At 48.0% G+C, this 19,275-nt stretch overlaps 1 protein-coding gene across 2 annotated transcripts in view; it reads left to right on the plus strand.

Annotated features, from left to right (window-relative positions):
• Nucleotides 1-3,199: 3,199 nt before the first annotated feature.
• Nucleotides 3,200-19,275, plus strand: part of MYLK2 (myosin light chain kinase 2) — a 42,630-nt gene continuing 26,554 nt past the window's right edge. The window contains exons 1-3 of one of the 2 annotated variants that reach the window (XM_053394677.1): nt 3,200-3,403; nt 12,735-13,125; nt 17,163-17,533. In XM_053394677.1, the coding sequence (XP_053250652.1) occupies nt 12,830-13,125; nt 17,163-17,533 (667 nt within the window). In that variant the 5' untranslated portion in view covers nt 3,200-3,403; nt 12,735-12,829. The other variant, XM_053394676.1, reaches the window with a different exon arrangement.

A 19,275-nucleotide genomic window follows, 5' to 3' on the forward strand; every position in this document is an offset into this window, starting at 1 on the left:
ATAGAAAAGCAAACTCTTCAGCAGCTGCCTCTGGAACTCCCTGCCACTTGACGAAATGGTGAGCTGTGTGCACGAAACAGTACGCTTGTCCCCCGGTTTAAAAGCACCACTTCTCATCCGGATGTTGCCTGCGCCCTTCTCTTTGGGAGCGGCGCCCCACCAGCTTTTGCACCATTCAAAAGATCCCGGGCCGCCGTTTCTTGGAACCTGTGCTGATTTTATCCATGCCCACCCACCCCCTGCCCAAACCCCCCATTGCTGCCCCCCTGCCCCTGGCAGATGCTTGTATCGCTTGCACATTTGGGTGTGGCTAAGCAGCTCATTCAAAGCCCTTCCCAGCCTCTGATCCTTGGCACGCTTCTTGACTGTGAGAATTTGACTCCCGGCACGAGAGCAAAGGAAGCGGATGGATGACTTGTTTTAATTAGGCCGGAGCTGGCAGCCTGACAGGATGGGATCTCTGGGCCCTTGCCTCGCCCAGCTGCATGCGTGCGCTCAGGGGAATGGGCAAGTATTTGCAGGCGCATCTGGGACCGCGCAAGCTCACTTGGTTTTTTACTTAGATGCATCCCTCGCTCTCCATATACCTCACCACTGTCTGCTCCACTTAGGATGGAAAAGAGATGAGGTTTTGGATGCAGTTGCTACTGATCAGCAGCCCCCTTGCTTGGGGATTGTGGCGCTGGGCTCAAGAAGCTGTTTGCTAGTCCGAAAGAGCAAAGCACTTTCCTGCTGCTTTCCGTCATGGTGACTAAGGGTGATTCTTTCCCGAACCGGTCCCCGCTAGAGAGAGACCCTCTTAGCCTCCCCTGCCCCGGGCCCTGGGTCCTTTCCAGAATTATTTTGGTCCTCAACATTTGTGCCAAGAGCAGCGAAAAGATGCCATGCCTGACATTTTGCAAACAAGGAGGAGTTCCTTCCCGGGCAGGCGCTAACTGCCACTCTTCTGCAGGGGGAAAGAGAGAGAGAAGGAGGCTGCCTAGGGTGGGGTGATCGGTTCAGGACAAACAAACAAGAAAGGATGGGGCGTAGTTAAGCTATGGAACTCCCTCCCACAGTAGGAAACTAGAAAAGCCTCCCCATTGTCTTTTCCTTCATAGATCCTGTCTTAAGGGTATGTCTGTCTGTGTTTGAATAGGGTGAGCCTGTGACCTGGCTCAGGAACTAAGTATTTATCATTACAAAAGACTGGCCAGGCTCCCCAGGGTATCCAATCAAGTGAGCATTAATAGGTAACCTGCCAGACAGGAGATAAACAACGTACTCAGATTTCTGTGATCTAGGTATGATGTATCTGGGGTGGTGGTCTTGGGTTACACCCCTTCTGTGATGTATGTATAATGTATGGAGGGGTGGTCTGGAGCTCCAGGGCAGGGAATTTAAAATTTCTATATAAGGGCGGGCACACCTTTGTTCTGGGTCCTCCTCCTTCTCCTGCATGTGAGGGGAGCACCCTGTTGCAATAGATCAATAAAAGATCAGGCTTACGAGCTGCTTTGCTTCTCAATATTCTCTGGTTGGCCTCTGTTATTTTCTCCTACCAATAGGGAACCTACGTAAGGACTCTCTCTATATGGGCTCTTGGATGCCCCATAATGGAAAAAGGGCAAATTTTTGTGTACAACACTTGTGAATGCCTGTTGTTGGAAACGGCAGGAAGGAAGCGTGTTCGAATCCTGCTTGTGGGTTTCCTACCAGCGTCTGGGGAAATAGTATTAAAATCACTTTTCTGACCATACTTCCAGATTGGCCAATCCATGGAGGGACTATTAAGAGAGAAGTGATGTGTACCTGCCATTATCAGGGCAACAGCTATGCCTTTGCTACTGGAACGATGGGCTGGTCGCCTCATGCCAGGTCAGACGCATCCCAGTCCATGAAATTTCAAGGTCCAGACCTGAGACCTAGAGGTGACGCCCTGGTGATGTCACTGGCCCTGGAGACAGAGGTTAATTGGGAGGGGAGCAGAGGACCCCCCCTCCAGAACGTCTGTGCTATAATGTTATGTACTGAGTTGAATAGGATCCAAAAGGCAGCAGTCTGATTGGTCCTATAACAATAGGGTCCAGAATGCAGCAATCTGATTGGTCCTAGAACAATAGGATTCAGAATGCAGCAGTCTGATTGGGCCACAGGAGCCACCCAATCCAGCTCCAGGTGGAAGTGAATCCGCAACCTGATTGGCCTACAGGTGAATCCCGGAATTAGCCAATCACGTGGGGTCCATTGTGTAAATAATGTATATAAAGCAGACATTCTGGGGGAACTTCCATTCCTCCTCACCACTATGAGCTGAATAAAGAACATGAAATCCACTCTCAACTCCGAGTATATTTCATATAACTTTCAGCCGGCTTCTAATGGGCTGAACACTTGCAAGATGGATGCACAATCTTCTAGATAATTTTTTGAGAAACTCTCTTCTGTCCGTAACAGAACTGCTGACCAAGGGCTCAGAAAACTCTTTTCCTCCGCCTTTCAGCCACCTCTGGCCTGGTTAACACCTTGAACACCTGTGTTCCCACTGTGATGATTAAAGGTTCACTTGCCCACCTGGAGATTCAAGCCTTCCACCTGCCACCTGTAGGGGACCAGGCAAACCTGGAGGCCTTGGGTCAGAGCTCGTGCAACCCCACCTAGCAGGGAATTCTTGGCAGTCTGGAGCAGTGAATCGTTCCGAGTTCCAACAGGGGCTCCCTGGCGCCTTCAATGTATGCCCTGTGACGCACAGGGTGGGAATTGCCCTCGCCTGAGCTGATCCTCCGTTTCCCCAGTCAAACTGCCCATTTCCTTCCTGGTCTTAATATAGATGGCAACCCCTCTGAGCAGGGAAGGGCCCTGGCACTCTGCTAGTCTGAACAGCCTTTTGGCACTCGGCAAAGGTTAAACAATAGGAGATTCTGCCCGTTGAGTCTGGCCTAATCCAGGCCGCTAAACAGCCCCGGGCATCTATGGGGCATTCTCCCTGGACACGCAAACCCAGGAGACCTTGCCTAAGAAAGCCTTCTCTCCCCGCTTGGGTCTTGCTGGGGGTCGGGCGGGCAAGGGAGGGCTTTCTCCTCTGGGCCAGACCCCCTCCGGCAGGCTCCCCAAGGAGCAGGGAGTTCAGCAAGGGTGGCTGGGTCATCTGATTTCTGTTTGTTTGAATTCCCATCTCCTCTGAGCAGGAGAGAGAGAGAGAGAGAGAGCCGGGCAGCAGAATGGAGTGTCCTTTGAACGGAAGCCAGAAGGAACAGGTGGCCCCGCAGAGCAGAGCACAGCAGGCTCATAACTGCCAGAGTTCTGGGGTAAAAGATACTCCTCTCTCCACACGCTTAATCCATCTCGGTTACGCAGAGTATAGAAGGCGGGCAGCTCTGTCCCACTTTTAATCCAGCGCTGGCGGCCGTCGGCAACGGCGACGGTAGGTAACAGGTCCCTTGCCTCGTTTCCCCAAGGGTAGAGAGCGGGAGAGGCCTCACTCTGCGCTGGGACTTCCTTGGGCCGGGCAGAGTTCGAGTCTTCCAGCCTGCGGCTTTGCTCCTGGCCTTTCCGTGGGTTTATGCGGAGGGCTACCTGTCCAGGTAAACTCCAACCTTTTGTTCATGGGAGATGGAGAGAGACGGTTTGGGGATGCTCTTCGCACCAGCGTTGCCCGGGCATCGTGCAGGGTAGCCTTGGCGTAGTTTGGATGCTCTGCTACCAGCAGTCAAGAGGTGCCTTGGGCCAAAGAGGTCCTCTCAACCGTCTTGGTGGCTCCTGCTCTGAGAACCGAGCTCTGAGGTGGCTGTTCTTGAGGCTCATGTCTCTGGCAGGTGCCCGGGCGATGGCTCTCTGCAGGCGGCTATTTCCATCTGCTCCCTAGGGTAAGATCAGGCAAATCTTGGCCAGACTTTTGCTGACTTCCTTCGGCCGTCTGGAGTGCCGTTCACGCTGCAAGCTTCTTCCTTGCACGATTCAGGCTTTTGATTCCAAGGCAGCTTTGAGCTTTAGTGTGAGCTGAAGCCCATCTCTCAACCTTGGGGTGGCAAAAAAACAACAACACACCTTGAAGCAGAGCATGTCGGACTGTGTGCAAAATGAATCCAGAGTCTGCGGAGAACTGTGAAATTTTGTGCAAAGCTGGGAATTGTCTGCAAAGTTGGACTGAGTTTGTTTTTAGGCATTGGAGCATCTATTCCTTTGGCCTTTTTTTAGTGTGTGTGTGTGTGTGTGTGTGTGCCTGAGGGGGTATAGTTTGAAATAACAGTCGGGTGCTCTGTAGAATGGGCATGGCTATGGGCCAAGCCAAAGAGGAAAAAATGTGAAAATCAGGGGCATTCCAAACAGGCCTTCAAGTGCCAATTGATCTGATTTATGGATCAATCAGCCAACATGTTAATTGACGCGGGAATTTTTTAACTGGTAGAGATGGAAAGAGAGCATTCTTGTTTATCTTTGGATGTGGTTTTGCTTCTGGTATGTTGCTGTAAGGAGGAGTTGTGGAAGACTTACATTAAAGAGGTTGTTTTGTTCCAATAACAAAGTGATATCCTTTAGTCGTGAATCTTTAAGTCACCTCGTGCTTTTTTCAGGCCTGAGGCTGAGTTTTCTTTTGTAGTAGACAAATCAATTCCACCTAAATGTTGTCATGCACAATAACTTCAATGTGGTTTTGGTGAAATATGAATTTACTATTTTAATTGATTCCTGACCGGTTGCAATTATTGTTAGGCTTTCTTGTATGACCATAAGCCATCACAAACACTCATGGTGATGGCTGAGATTTAATTACCAATGTATGCAACGCCACACCGAGCTTTCTGAAACAGGGAAAAAGCCCCTGCCCCTGGGAGCTTACAATCATAATTTCCACAGTGCAGGCAGGTAGCAAGGGGAGGGAGGAAGACTCAGTCATCAGCCGCAAGGGATGATGAATGCGGGCAAATGCCACGAATGTTTGGTTCCAGCAGGGGATGAGTATTAAAGGCCGGCCGGCAATCAATCACCTGATCATTAATTGGTTCAAACAATTGTCCCTGACCACTAGGGACACTGGAGAAGCGATGTGGTTGGTCTGCTGCAAGACGGAGGACCAGGCGAGGCGGTTGTTTTAATCCCAGTGAACTCGAGCGGGATGTGTCCTTGATGGGCAGAATCGCTCTGACTCCAGCCACTTTCTTGATGGGACCCATTTGCAGCTGCCTTCGCAGGGCAGACGGCAGGCCTGGTTAGCAGCCCTGCCAAGTCTTCCCTCCCTTGGCACAGAGGGCGTCCCGGTTGGGCTCTGTCCAGGCTGCAGCCATGCAAGTACCTGTTTGGGTCCGGAGGCCCTTGTCCCTCCAGGCTGCTTTCATTGCCTTCTCGCGGTCAGGATAATGAATGGGTGAACAGCCCAGCTAGCTAATATGGAACCAGGATTGAACTCTTAACTGTTGGCACTGTAAACTAGCAAGGGGTGGTTTCCCCATATGTACTGGGAATGCCCAGAGGTAAAGGAATTCTGGAATAAAATCCTAAAGGTTATTTTATTTTATTCCCCCCCCCCCAATTTTTTTATTGATTTTCCACATTTATCACAAAAATGACATAACAAAACACACAAGAAAAGCACATAAATTAAACACAAAGAAAAATTGTTTCTTCAAATACCTAATTCTCGTTACATTGATAACTGACTTCCTTGAATCCCCTCTAACTGAATTTCATTATATCACCTATATAACAGTTCTCCAAATTCATATTTCTAATAGTATTAACTCCTTTCATTTATTAACCTCTTCTCCTATATTAATATTTTAATCCTTAATATTTACTATCGCATATTCTTATTTTACCCCTAAGCCTATTTGTTATTTCCAAGAATTTTTTATTTATCTTATATCACAATATTTAGCTAAATATTCTTTAAATTTCTTCCAATCCTCATGTATCTCCTCTTCCAGCCAGGTCGGCCAGCTCCAAAAAGTCCAACATCTTCATCTGCCATTCTTCTATTGTCGGTATTTCTTGTGATTTCCAGCTTTTGGCTAATAAAAGTCTTGCCGCTGTAGTGGCATACGAAAACAGTCTAACATCTTTTGGGGGCATTTCCAGTCCTATTATTCCAAGTATACAGGCTTCTGGTAAAATCCTAAAGGTTATTAATGAACTGTTTAAAGCGAAGCTTTCAATAGACTTTGATTTCATGACCATGGGTATACTTGGAAACGCGGCTATAGAGAAAGGAGACCAGTTTACTTTCAAAGTTATGATATTAGCAGAAAAGGCAATGGTAGCTTTAAGCTGGAAAGATAGAGAAAAATGGACAGTAGAGGCATGTTCGAACTTATTTGTTCGAACTTATTCAGTCGGATAAGGGTGGCGCTGTGGGTTAAACCACAGAGCCTAGGACTTGCCAATCAGAAGGTCGATGGTTCGAATCCCCACAACGGGGTGAGCTCCCGTTGCTCGGTCCCTGCTCCTGCCAACCTAGCAGTTTGAAAGCACACCAGTGCAAGTAGATAAATAGGTACCGCTCCAGCAAGAAGGTAAACGGCGTTTCTGTGCGCTGTTCTCTTTCGCCAGAAGCGGCTTAATCATGCTGGCCACATGACCCGGAAGCTGTACGCCGGCTCCCTCGGCCAATAAAGCGAGATGAGCGCCGCAACCCCAGAGTCGGTCACAACTGGATCTAATGGTCAGGGGTCCCTTTACCTTTACCTTATTCAGTCGGACATTGTTGCAGTCACGTCAGAGGAAACAACATGGAAGGTCAAGTCCACCACGATAAGGAACAGATGGAACCCCTATCTTCAACGGATAAAAACTACTGGAACAAAAGACATTCGGTAGAAACTAAAGACGCTATGCCCGTGGCTGAGGATACAGTAATTGTTTGAACCCTTCCAATGGTTATGGGGAGGGGGGTGAGAAGGGAGGGGAAGGAAAAATTGTACGGGAAATTTAAAAATTGGAAGGAGATAATATAATGTATGTAAAAATCCCAAAATAAATTAATTCTTTTAGGAAAAGAAAGAATGGCTGAAAAGGAAATACTCTCTATTCCAATGTGCGAATTATGGAATTGAATCTACTCTAGGCAACACAGTAGATCTTCTTTTGATTGATGGGTTGATTAAGAGCAGGGATGTCAGAGATTACTTTCCCCCCTATAATAATATTTTGTTCTTTTTTACATACAGAAAGTTACATTTGTAGCTCAACGATTACCGTATATTCCAGTTCAACAAAACTAGTGAGCTCTCACTCAGTCAACAGCGATATTCATAGCCCAAATTACATACAATTGCGTTTTAAGGTTCAGTCTTCATCCTCTCCAAGCTGTTTCTTAATACGTTCTGCTGTTTTCAATAATAATAATAATAATAATAATAATAATAATAATATAAGAAGAAGAAGAAGAATGCTTCAAACTCCACTGTGGCCTTTGCATATGGGAAAACAACTTTTTATATAGCCTTTTCTAGTCTTCCTTGAAAGATTCTAAATCTGTTTCTTTCTGTATCTGCATCTTTCATCTGCGGTCCCAGTTTTGCAATCTCTGCATATTCCAAGGTTTTCACAGCCATCCTCCCTTTGAGGGCGTTCTTCTCCTTCCATTTCTGTGCACAGAGAATCCTTGCCGCTGCAGTCACATATAGAAATACTGTTGAAACTTTATTTGCGATTTCGCTGGCTAATATCCCCAGAAGGACGTCAGATTTCCAATGCAAATGGGAGGGGAAATTGACAATGCATGTGCGGAATCAAAATCAATCAATTGGACATAATTGGTATCCACTGTTGTCACTTCCAGCCTTCGATATGGAATTGATTTGACACTGATTCTCGCATTGCAAGACGCTTGCTGTCCCTTCCAACTCTGAGAATCTGTGATTCTGTTTCCTCCCTCCATTTCCACTGTGTTTTCCTTTGCATCGAAATGAATGGAGTGTAATAATGAAACAACGCCGATATAATGCAATTCTACCACCGTGGACAGCAAATCAAATAATGTACAGTAGTTTTTGGCAGAGGATGGACTGCAGCAGATGGAAACGCGTGTTGCTTGCAGCAGCAGGGGGAAATGGGAAAAGGTGCTATCTTAAATGCAGAATAGCTGGGGGTGAACTTGTCTCTGTCACGCTGGAGCCCAGGGGCTGCAGCTCACCAATAATAATAATAATAATAATAATAATAATAATAATAATAAATAATAAATTTTATTTATACCCCGCCCTCCCCAGCCAAGACTGGGCTCAGGGTGGCTAACACCAGGTATAATAACAATTGATTAAAATACAACTTAAAAACAAGATTAAAATACAACATTAAAATGCAGCCTCATTTCAGTAGGAACTCAAATCAAAAACTTTTTTGGGGATGAAAACATCAAGTCTTCACCAAGGCCAATGAAATATACTCGGAGTCGAGAGTGGATTTCATGCTCTTTATTCAGCTCATAGTGGTGAGGAGGAATGAAAGTTCCCCCAAAGTATCAGCTTTATATACATTATTTACACAACGGGCTGCACGTGATTGGCTAATTCCGGAATTCTCCTGAAGGCCAATCAGGTTGTGGATTCACTTGCACCTGGAGCTGGATTGGGTGGCTCCTGTGGACCAATCAGACTGCTGCATTCTGAATCCTATTGTTCTAGGACCAATCAGACTGCTGCATTCTGAATCCTATTGTTCTAGGACCAATCAGACTGCTGCATTCTGAATCCTATTGTTCTAGGACCAATCAGACTGCTGCATTCTGAATCCTATTGTTCTAGGACCAATCAGACTGCTGCCTTCTGAATCCTATTGTTCTAGGACCAATCAGACTGCTGCATTTTGGATCCTATTCAACTCAGTACATATCACCCAACTATCCAGACTGGTCCTACATGGGCCAGAAAAAAGCCAGGGAAGTCCCCAAGTAGGAGTTCCATCACAGAAGGAGAAAGGGAAAAGGAAAGAGGGGGAGGGGATCAAGTTGATTCCAAGCCAAAGGCCAGGCGGAATGGATGGGAAAACGTCCCCCACTTTGCATCTCCAACAAGGGCTGGGAGAGAGTCCTGCCGGAAAACCTAGACTGCTGCTGCCAGCCAGTGCAGACAGTACTGAGGAAGATGGATCAATGGACAGCCCAAGACTGGTCACCCAATTGTTCCAACAGTTCATTCAACCTAACAACAACAACAACAACAACAACAATTTATTATTTATACCCCGCCCATCTGGCGGAGTTTCCCCAGCCACTCTGGGCGGCTCCCAAACGACTGTTAAAAACAATTTGTTGTTGTTGTTGTTTAGTCGTTTAGTCGTGTCCGACTCTTTGTGACCCCATGGACCAGAGCACGCCAGGCACCTCTGTCCTCCATTGCCTCCCGCAGTTTGGTCAAACTCATGCTGGTAACCTCGAAAACACTATCCAAGCATCTCGTCCTCTGTCGCCCCCTTCTCCTTGTGCCCTCCATCTTTCCCAACATCAGGGTCTTCTCCAGGGAGTCTTCTCTTCTCCTGAGGTGGCCAAAGTACTGGAGCCTCAGCTTCAGGATCTGTCCTTCCAGGGAGCACTCAGGGCTGATTTCCTTCAGAATGGAGAGGTTTGATCTTCTTGCAGTCCATGGGACTCTCAAGAGTGTCCTCCAGCACCAGAATTCAAAAGCATCCATTCTTCGGCGATCAGCCTTCTTTATGGTCCAGCTCTCACTTCCATACATCACTACTGGGAAAACCATGGCTTTAACTATACGAACCTTTGTTGGCAAGGTGATGTCTCTACTTCTCAAGATGCTGTCTAGGCCTGTCATTGCCCTTCTCCCAAGAAGCAGGCGTCTTTTAATTTCGTGACTGCTGTCACCATCTGCAGTGATCATGGAGCCCAAGAAAGTAAAATCTCTCCCTGCCTCCATTTCTTCCCCTTCTATTTGCCAGGAGGTGATGGGACCAGTGGCCAGGATCTTCGTTTTTTTGATGTTGAGCTTCAGACCATATTTTGCGCTCTCCTCTTTCACCCTCATTAAAAGGTTCTTTAATTCCTCCTCACTTTCTGCCATCAAGGTTGTGTCATCTGCATATCTGAGGTTGTTGATATTTCTTCCGGCAATCTTAATTCCAGCTTGGGATTCATCCAGCCCGGCCTTTCGCATGATGAATTCTGCATATAAGTTAAATAAGCAGGGAGACAAAATACAGCCTTGTCGTACTCCTTTTCCAATTTTGAACCAATCAGTTGTTCCATATCCAGTTCTAACTGTAGCTTCTTGTCCCACATAGAGATTTCTCAGGAGACAGATGAGGTGATCAGGCACTCCCATTTCTTTAAGAACTTGCCATAGTTTGCCGTGGTCGACACAGTCAAAGGCTTTTGCATAGTCAATGAAGCAGAAGTAGATGTCTTTCTGGAACTCTCTAGCTTTCTCCATAATCCAGCGCATGTTTGCAATTTGGTCTCTGGTTCCTCTGCCTCTTCTAAATCCAGCTTGCACTTCTGGGATAAGATAGCTGCTTATTTCCTTCACATCTGAAGGGAGGGTGTTCCACAGGGCAGGCGCCACCACCGAGAAGGCCCTCAGTCTGGTTCCCTGTAATCTCACTTCTTTCAGTGAGGGAACCGCCAGAAGGCCCTCGGAGCTGGACCTCAGTGTCTGGGCAGAACGAGACGCTCCTTCAAGTATACAGGACTGATGCCATTTAGGGCTTGAAAGGTCAGCACCAACATTTTGAATTGTGCTCGGAAAAATGTACTGGGAGCCAATGCAGATCTCTCAGGACCGGTGTTATGTGGTCCTGGCAGCTGCTCCCAGTCACCAGTCTAGCTGCCACATTCTGGATTAATTGCAGTTTCCGGGTCACCTTCAAAGGTAGCCCCATGTAGAGCGCATTGCAGTAGTCCAAGAGGGAGATAACCAGAGCATGCACCACTCTGGTGAGATAGTCTGTGGGCAGGGAGGGTCTCAGCCTCTACCAGATGGAGCTGGTAGACCACCTCCCTGGACACAGAATTGACCTGCGCCTCCATGGACAGCTGTGAGTCCAAAATGACTCCCAGGCTGTGCATCTGGTCCTCCAGGGGCACAGTTACCTCATTCAGGACCAGGGAGTCCTCCACCTGCCTGCCCCCTGTCCCCCAGAAACAGTACTTCTGTCTTGTCAGGATTCAACCTCAATCTGTTAGCCGCCATCCATCCTCCAACCGCCTCCAGATGGAGGACCTTCACCGCCTTCACCCAACATTGTCTGATCTGACTGGCAGCATCTCTGCCAGAGAGAGGGTCTTTGCTGTCACTTTTAGCAAGAAATGCTATGAGAGATTGAGCCTGGAGCAGGCGGCCACTGAGGGGGCCAGGATGCTGAGCCAGAGGAGCTTCCCTTTGGCCTGGGCACACTCCCCATTGCTCATCCTTGACATGCGCTCTGAGTGGTGCAGGGACATGCCTCCCCACGCTCCCCTTGTTGCGCGTTTGAGAGGATGAGAAGCGGTTCTTTTAAACCGGGGGACAAGCGTACCGTTTCGTGCACACAGCTCACCCTTTCCTCATGTGGCAGGGAGTTCCAGAGGCAGCTGCTGCAGAGTTTGCTTTTCTCTCCGGAGGAGAGCACTTGAGGCCCTGTGGCATTTTCCGGGCTGACCTGCAGATTTGCAGATACAGATGGTGCACGTAGAGAAAATATAGGAAACTCTTTTGTACTTCCTGAACAGCCAGGACTTTGCCCAAAGAATCCTGGAAAATGTAGTCCCTATCACCTTCACTACTGCAAAAAGTCCATAGTTTGAAGAGGTGGGTTTCTTGCGCCACGGTCCTTCAATCATGCCAACCTGAAATTCTCCTTTTTTATTCTCTCCTGCGGAATGACAATGTGGAGGCGCTATAAATCAGGGTCAGGACTCAGGAAACGAGTTTGCTGTTAATTCGGCAGGGAGCCACAGACCTGGGGGCCGAATGCCTCTCTATCTGGCCCTTGGAACTGCCCGTGAGTGTTTCTGCCTGGCTGGGAAGTACCCTCGAACTCTGATGATGGTTCTTGTTCGTCTGGACGGAGAATAGAGTGAGGAGAGAGTGTTTGCGAATGTATGTAGGAACCAGTCTGCTGCACAAAGGTGACATTTACATCCATTGCCCCACCCACTTTGGCCTCTGGCACTGCCCGCCACTGGCACGCCATCCCCTGCACACAGGATCCTTGTGCTGAGAAAAACTTTGGAACTCCCTGCCTATTGACGTAAGGAAGCTGCCTTCGCCGAACTCTTTCTGGTGCCTGATTAAAAACATTCTTTGCTTAAGCAATCCTAGCCAGGTGTATCAAAAGTTAACGCGACCTTTCACCTGTTTTAGTTTATTATTTTAACTTTTTAAATGTCTGAAGTTTGTGTTGTTAATTTTTCATAATGAAATTTTTGTTGTTTTTATCTTTCTTTTGTAAAACACTTTTCCCCCTTCCCTCCTTCCCTCCTTCCTTCCTTCCTTCCTTCCTTCCGTCTTTCTTTCTTTCTTTCTTTCTTTCTTTCTTTCTTTCTTTCTTCCTTCCTTCCTTCCTTCCTTCCTTCCTTCCTTCCTTCCATCTTCCTTCCTTCCTTCCTTCCTTCCTTCCTTCCTTCCTTCCTTCCTTCTTTCTTTCCTTCTTTCTTAGTTTTCTTTCTTTCTTTCTTTCTTTGAAATAAATCAATAAATGCTGCCTCCTCTTGGCATGTAGGGCAATTTATTGCAATGCCCCAAAACACTTTTTGTCACTTTAATTTTTGTTATTTGCTGTATCGGGGGGGAAAAGCTCTACTCTCCCTTATTTTGTGTCTTGCACAGAAGCTGAGTTGAAGGCCAAGGAGGGAACCCCAGGTCTGGACGCCTCTGCCCAACACCCAGCATCCGAGGAGGCTCCCCTGGGAGGAGAGCAGAGGATGGAGAAGGAGGGAGGGTCTTGCAGCACCCCTGGCACAGAAGGGGGAGCAGAGGCACCTGCCGTAGGCCTGGGGGAGCCGAGAGAAGGAGCGGAAGCCGGGCCTGAAGAGCCAAGCCAGGAGGCGAAAGGGGAAGGGGGAGCAGGGCAGGATGCGGCCAAGGCAGTGGAAGAGAGCCATACGCCAAGCCAAGCCGCTGTGGCAGGAGGGGAAGGGAGCCACGAAAGCCCACCAAGCTCCCAGCAGAAGCACCTTGAACTTCAGCAGAGCCTCAGCTGCCCAGCACACCTGCCCAGGTAATGCTTCTCTCTCGTACAGCCTTTATTAATGCATTGATGTATGGAATTTTTATTTGTAAAAAAATATATCAAAGCGGTTTGCAGCAGTGAAGCCATAAAAAAGTTAAAAGTGGACTTTTATTTTATTGTTTTCACTTATATGCAAGGAGCAACCATCAATATTCAGCAATGTGTACCAGCAGCAGCTATAAAAGCACCAAAAATCTATTTAATTTCATTTAACTTTTTTAAAATCATTTTTATTGATTTTCCAATAAAAAACATCCAGTTAATATATCCAATCATAATACTCCAATTAAAATAAAAAACTAAAAGAAGACCAAATTATAGTTCAAATTATAATTATTAATTTTTCGGAGCTCCCCACAGTCTAGATCTCTGAAGCATATCTCCACATGTCAGTCCTGCCTCTCCTCCTCGTTTCCATATTTTCCACATCTCGATTTTGACACTTTATAATTCTCCATCCCTGAGTCCACAATTCTCAGTCATGTCAAACATCATATACCGGTACTTTCAACCGTCGAATACAGCTTTATTAGTATATATTTTTCCAACTGTCTTTTTATCAGCGCAGCTTCCTCTGACTCCATTCCAATCCGGGATGTTGTCCAAGTCTGTTATCTGAAGTTTAATGGCGCAGCAACTCCCAATCATTAATTGTCCAAACCTTCCTTTTGAGTTTTATTGAACCAGTACCTTCCAAGTTAAATTGTTAGGCAAAACTGTTTGCAATATTGCAATGTAGATAAACGGTATTCCACAAATATCAGTCATTTGGCGATTGATCAGCCTTTGGAGACCACACTCTCCCCACTCCAGTGATTTCGGTTTTTAAACCACAGAGCCTAGGACCTGCCGATCAGAAGGTCGGCGGTTCGAATCCCCGCGACAGGGTGAGCTCCCGTTGCTCGGTCCCTGCTCCTGCCAACCTAGCAGTTCGAAAGCATGTCAAAGTGCAAGTAGATAAATAGGTACCACTCCAGCGGGAAGGTAAATGGTGTTTCCATGCGCTGCTCTGGTTCTCCAGAAGCGGCTTAGTCATGCTGGCCACATGACCCGGAAGCTGTACTCTGGCTTCCTTGGCCAGTAAAGCGAGATGAGCGCCGCAACCCCAGAGTCGGCCACGACTGGACCTAATGGTCAGGGGTCCCTTTACCTTTACCTATCATTCCACAAGTTGCCACGTGTCCTCAGTTACTGTTAACCATGTTCTATCCATGTTGAATATGTAATAAAACCATACCTGGGATAGCTCGGTTGGTAGAGCCTGCTAATCTCCAGGATGAGCCTCACGTTGGTCAAAAAATTCCTGTGTTACAAGGGGTTTGACTAGATGACCCTAGTGGTCCCTTCCAACTCTGATTCTTTGTTTGGAATGCAGTGATGTTATTCATAATTGCCTGGCAGAATAGAAAAGTTTTCAGCAGGCGTTTAGAAGTTGGCACAGAAGACAGGTGCTGAATCTCTAGTGGCAGAGAGTTCCACTGGAGTTTCTTGCTGTTGCCAAGTGAATCTCACCAACTCGGGGAGCGACGCTCCTGAAAATGATCTCTGCACTTGAGATTCCCAGCAACTGGTGTTCAGAGACATAATTGCTCTGATAGCGGAGGCAGAACACAGCCATCCTAAGGAAAAGCAGGACGTTCCAGGATCAAATCAGAAACTGGGATGGCTTCTGTAAATCTGGGACTGTCCCTGGAAAATAGGGACACTTGGAGGGTCTGAGTGTGTGCTGCAACTCTCAGCTGGGTAGACATAAAAAAAGCTGAAAGTTGGAACGATCAGGACAGGAAAAAGGAAGTCTTTCTTCATGCGACACAGAGTTAAACAGTGGAACTCACTGCCACAAGAGGCAGGGATGGCCACCAACCTGGATGAGTTTATTTATTTATTTTTTATAAATTTTTATTGATTTTCCAACATAAATTATAACACATTACAACTTACAATACAAAGACAAACAAACATATAAACATGTATAATTTCATAACCTTTTTTTTTTAAACCCAATTTCAACGACTTCCCCATGCCTCCCTTTTCTGCATCCCTGTTTTAAACATTTTCAGCAACCCCTAATCTCAATTACTTATAATTCACTTTCTTTAATCCTTTTTCTCTTACCCAATCATTTACCGCTGCAAATCTGTTTTACCTTACCCATGACATTTTAGCACTCATTAATTTTACAACAGTTCTTAAGGTAAAGTTTAAATTTCTTCCAGTCTTCTTCCACCGTCTCTTTTCCTTGGTCACGCAACCTGGATGAGTTTAAAAGAGGATTAGACAAATTCAGGGAGGAGGAGAGGGAACCCACCTGCTCTCAGCAGCCAGGAGCATCATAGCCAGACACTGGAGAGACCTTTCAGGAGGAAGCATGGACCAATGGTACCAAATAGTACAGTGGTACCTCGGGTTAAGAACTTAATTCATTCTGGAGGTCTATTCTTAACCTGAAACTGTTCTTAACCTGAGGTACCACTTTAGCTAATGGGGCCTCCTGCTGCCGCCACACGATTTCTGTTCTCATCCTGGAGCAAAGATCTTAACCCGAGGTATTATTTCTGGGTTAGCGGAGTCTGTCACTTGAAGTGTCTGTAACCTGAGGTACCACTGTATGGGAAACAGCCTTATTAGAAAAACTAACCAACAAACTGAAACTGACACGGGGGCAAATAGAAGAAGACGCCTTCACCCCGGTTTGGTTCCCCTTTATCACATACACAGCCCAACAAGACAGCAACAAGAACCCACCAACAGCGTGCGAATCAATGTGGCTAACCTGATCCAAAAACACCCACACACCCACAAAAAAACCCCAAATTTCACTACAGCCAACCAAAGACAACCAACCACACCCTAAGCCACCCCCACAACCTCTCTCACCACCAAGGAATAATACTGTTATAATAATTTAATAATAATTTATTACTTATACCCCGCCCATCTGGCCGGGCTTCCCCAGCCACTCTGGGCAGCTCCCAACAGGATATTAAAAACACAATAAAACAGGAAACATTAAAAACTTCCCTAAACAGGGCTGCCTTCAGATGTCTTCTAAAAATCAGATAGTTGTTTATTTCCTTGACATCTGATGGGAGGGCATTCCACAGGGCGAGCGCCACCACTGAGAAGGCCCTCTGTCTGGTTCCCTGTAACTTCACTTCTCTCAATGAGGGAACCACCAGAAGGCCCTCAAGGCTGGACCTCAGTGTCCGGGGCTGAACGATGGGGTTGGAGATGCTCCTTCAGGTATACAGGACCGAGGCCATTTAGGGCTTTAAAGGTCAACACCAACACTTTGAATTGTGCCTGGAAACATACTGCAAGGCAATGTAGGCCTTTCAGGACCAGTGTTATGTGGTCTTGGCGGCCGCTCCCAGTCACCAGTCTAGCTGCTGCATTCTGGATTAATTGTGGTTTCCGGGTCACCTTCAAAGGTAGCCCCACATAGAGCGCATGGCAGTAGTCCAAGCGGGAGATAACTAGAGCATGCACTACTCTGGCGAGACAGTCCGTGGGCAGGGAGGGTCTCATCCTGTATACCAGATGGATCTGGTAGACAACAAGTGAATAGTAAGAGAACCCACACAAATGATGCTGACACAAAACCCCACACATACACTAAGTAGAATATTAGAAGCATTGTCACCCCACCCCACTCACAATTCCCCCTCCCCCTCTTTCCCCCTTTTCTTCCTAACCTATCATTGTATGTAACACTAAAAAATTATTATTATTATTATTATTATTAATAATAATAATAATAGGAGGAGGAGGAGGAGGAGAGGCTATCAAAGCCTGTTAGCCATGCTGGCTGTGCTCTGCATCCACAATCGGAGGCAGCAAATGTTTCTGAATCCCAGTTCCTGCAAACCGCAGGATGGGAGAGGGGTCTTGTGTTCGAATCCTGCTTCCAGGCTTCCCATAACCGGCATCTAGGTATGGCCAAAGTGAGCACAGGAGGCTGGACTAGGTAGGGCCAGATGCTATAGCAGCTTCTCCTTTGATGTTCTCCTCTTCTGACATTTCAGCCTAGCAGATATTCCGGAAGAGGCTGCAGCTGATGTCAAGGAGCCGACTCCTCAGGAACCGGCGGCTCCCACCTACAAAGCAGACCCGCCACCCCCTGGGGAAGCCAAGGAGGCCCCCGCTGATTCGGCACAGGCCCCCCCGGCGGCAGAGCAAGCGGGCCCAGCTGATCAAGGAGAAAGGACCTTGGCCGAACCCGCTCCCTTAGCCCCAGGGGCCACAACCCAGGATGCTGGTGAGCCCAGCTTTTCCGCAGCGCAGCCGCCGTCGGAAGGAAGCGAGACCACGGCAACCCCTGCAGAGGTTCCGGATACCCCAACCAGCCCGTACCTCACTCCGGACTTTGGCAAAGAGGACCCATCCCTGATTTTGGGTAAGGCCATCGAGCCTGGTCCAGACAGAGGGGCAGGGGGCCAGAACAGCTCTCTTTTTTAAAAAAGGAAGGTAGGAAATGTAAGTTGTTCATCCTTTAGGCCCAGGGGTCAGCAAACTTACCGCGCCTCGGGCCAGTGTTTCCAGCACCGATCGCGCGGCGGGCATTGGAGCGCATGCCCATGCGCGTGCGCACACGCTATATCCAGCGCACTTCTGGGTCAGAGGAGCACCAGAATAGCTTGTGCACATGTGCATGGGCCTCCTCTAACCCAGATGTGCACCGGAAATAATGCTTGCGCATGCGCACAAGCTATTTCCAGTGCTCCTCCGACCCGGAAGTGGGCAGCAGTGCAGCACCAGTAAGAGTGGGTGTTGGCAGCGGGCGGCGGGGGTCGCTGCAGGCCGGATAAATGAGTCCCTCGGGCCTTAACCGGCCCGTGGGCCTTAGTTTGGGGACCCCTGCTTTAGGCTGTGCCTGGCTTGGTCTCAGGGAGAGGGTGTGACCGGAACAGAGCATGGAGGAATGCAAACATCATGCATGTTTTCTCAGCTGGCGCTATAACAGACATCAGCTGCAGGAAACAGGTTGTGGGTGAAAGTGTATTGACTACGCCCCTCAGAGATTGAAGCCCACGGTGCACATCTTTCTGCAAAGGCTGTTAGTTTCTTTGGAGGAGAATGTGTGATGCCTTTCCCTAAGGTGGCAGACAGGAGCAGCCCATCCCATTTTGCCGCCTGAGGCGAAACAGGAAGGTGCCGGCTCTGCCCGCCAAAGTCTCACTTACTGGGGTCGTTCGGTGGCTTCTTCTGGAGAGATCTCATAGAAACTGTCACCACATGACTCTGGAGGCGGGTGGAGTGCTGCAGGGGGGGGCACCCTGTGGGATTTCACCCCCCTCAGGCTGCTTCTTCAGCCTACCTAATGGGTGGGCCAGCCCTGGTTGTGCAAAGGGATGCCTTTTCGGCACCGTCCCAGTTCCCTGCAGCAGACTGTTGCTTGAAAACAAAGCACTTTGCACAGGTAACAACAACAACAACAACAACAACAACAACAACAACAACAACAACAACAACAACAACAACAACAATTTATTTATACCCTGCCCATCTGGGCGGCTTCCAACAAAGTATTAAAATACAGTAATCTGTTAAACATTAAAAGCTTCCCTAAACAGGGCTGCCTTCAGATGTCTTCTAAAAGTTTGGTAGTTGTTCTTCTCTTTGACATCTGGTGGGAGGGCGTTTCACAGGGCAGGTGCCACTACTGAGAAGGCCCTCTGCCTGGTTCCCTGTAACTTGGCTTCTCGCAGTGAGGGAACCACCAGAAAGCCCTCAGCACTGGACCTCAGTATCCAGGCTGAACGATGGAGGTGGAGACGCTCCTTCAGGTATACTGGACCGAGGCCGTTTAGGACCCATACTAAAATGGATTAAAACTGGCATCAACTGGTGGGATGCCTCAGCTCCCTGTTTGCCCAACATGTGGCCCTCATTTGGTCCAGGGTTGCGCTGTTGCTGACCACCACAGCCTCATAGGGTCTCCTGAGCAGCTGGTGCCTTTGGCTGTGGTTTTGCTGAGCCCCAGAGCTTGGAGATTGCAGGGCAGGAGGAAAGTTTGCCCTGTGCCCTGATCCACCTGGCATGCGCTCCCTCCCTCCCTCGACTCCCTCTCTGGCATGCAGAGAAAAGCTCCTTTCCATGAGATAAGCAGGCTGGCAGGGCGAGGGACTGAGGCGCATC

This window comes from Podarcis raffonei, chromosome 6, assembly GCF_027172205.1.
Source record: "Podarcis raffonei isolate rPodRaf1 chromosome 6, rPodRaf1.pri, whole genome shotgun sequence".
Lineage (NCBI taxonomy): Eukaryota > Metazoa > Chordata > Lepidosauria > Squamata > Lacertidae > Podarcis > Podarcis raffonei.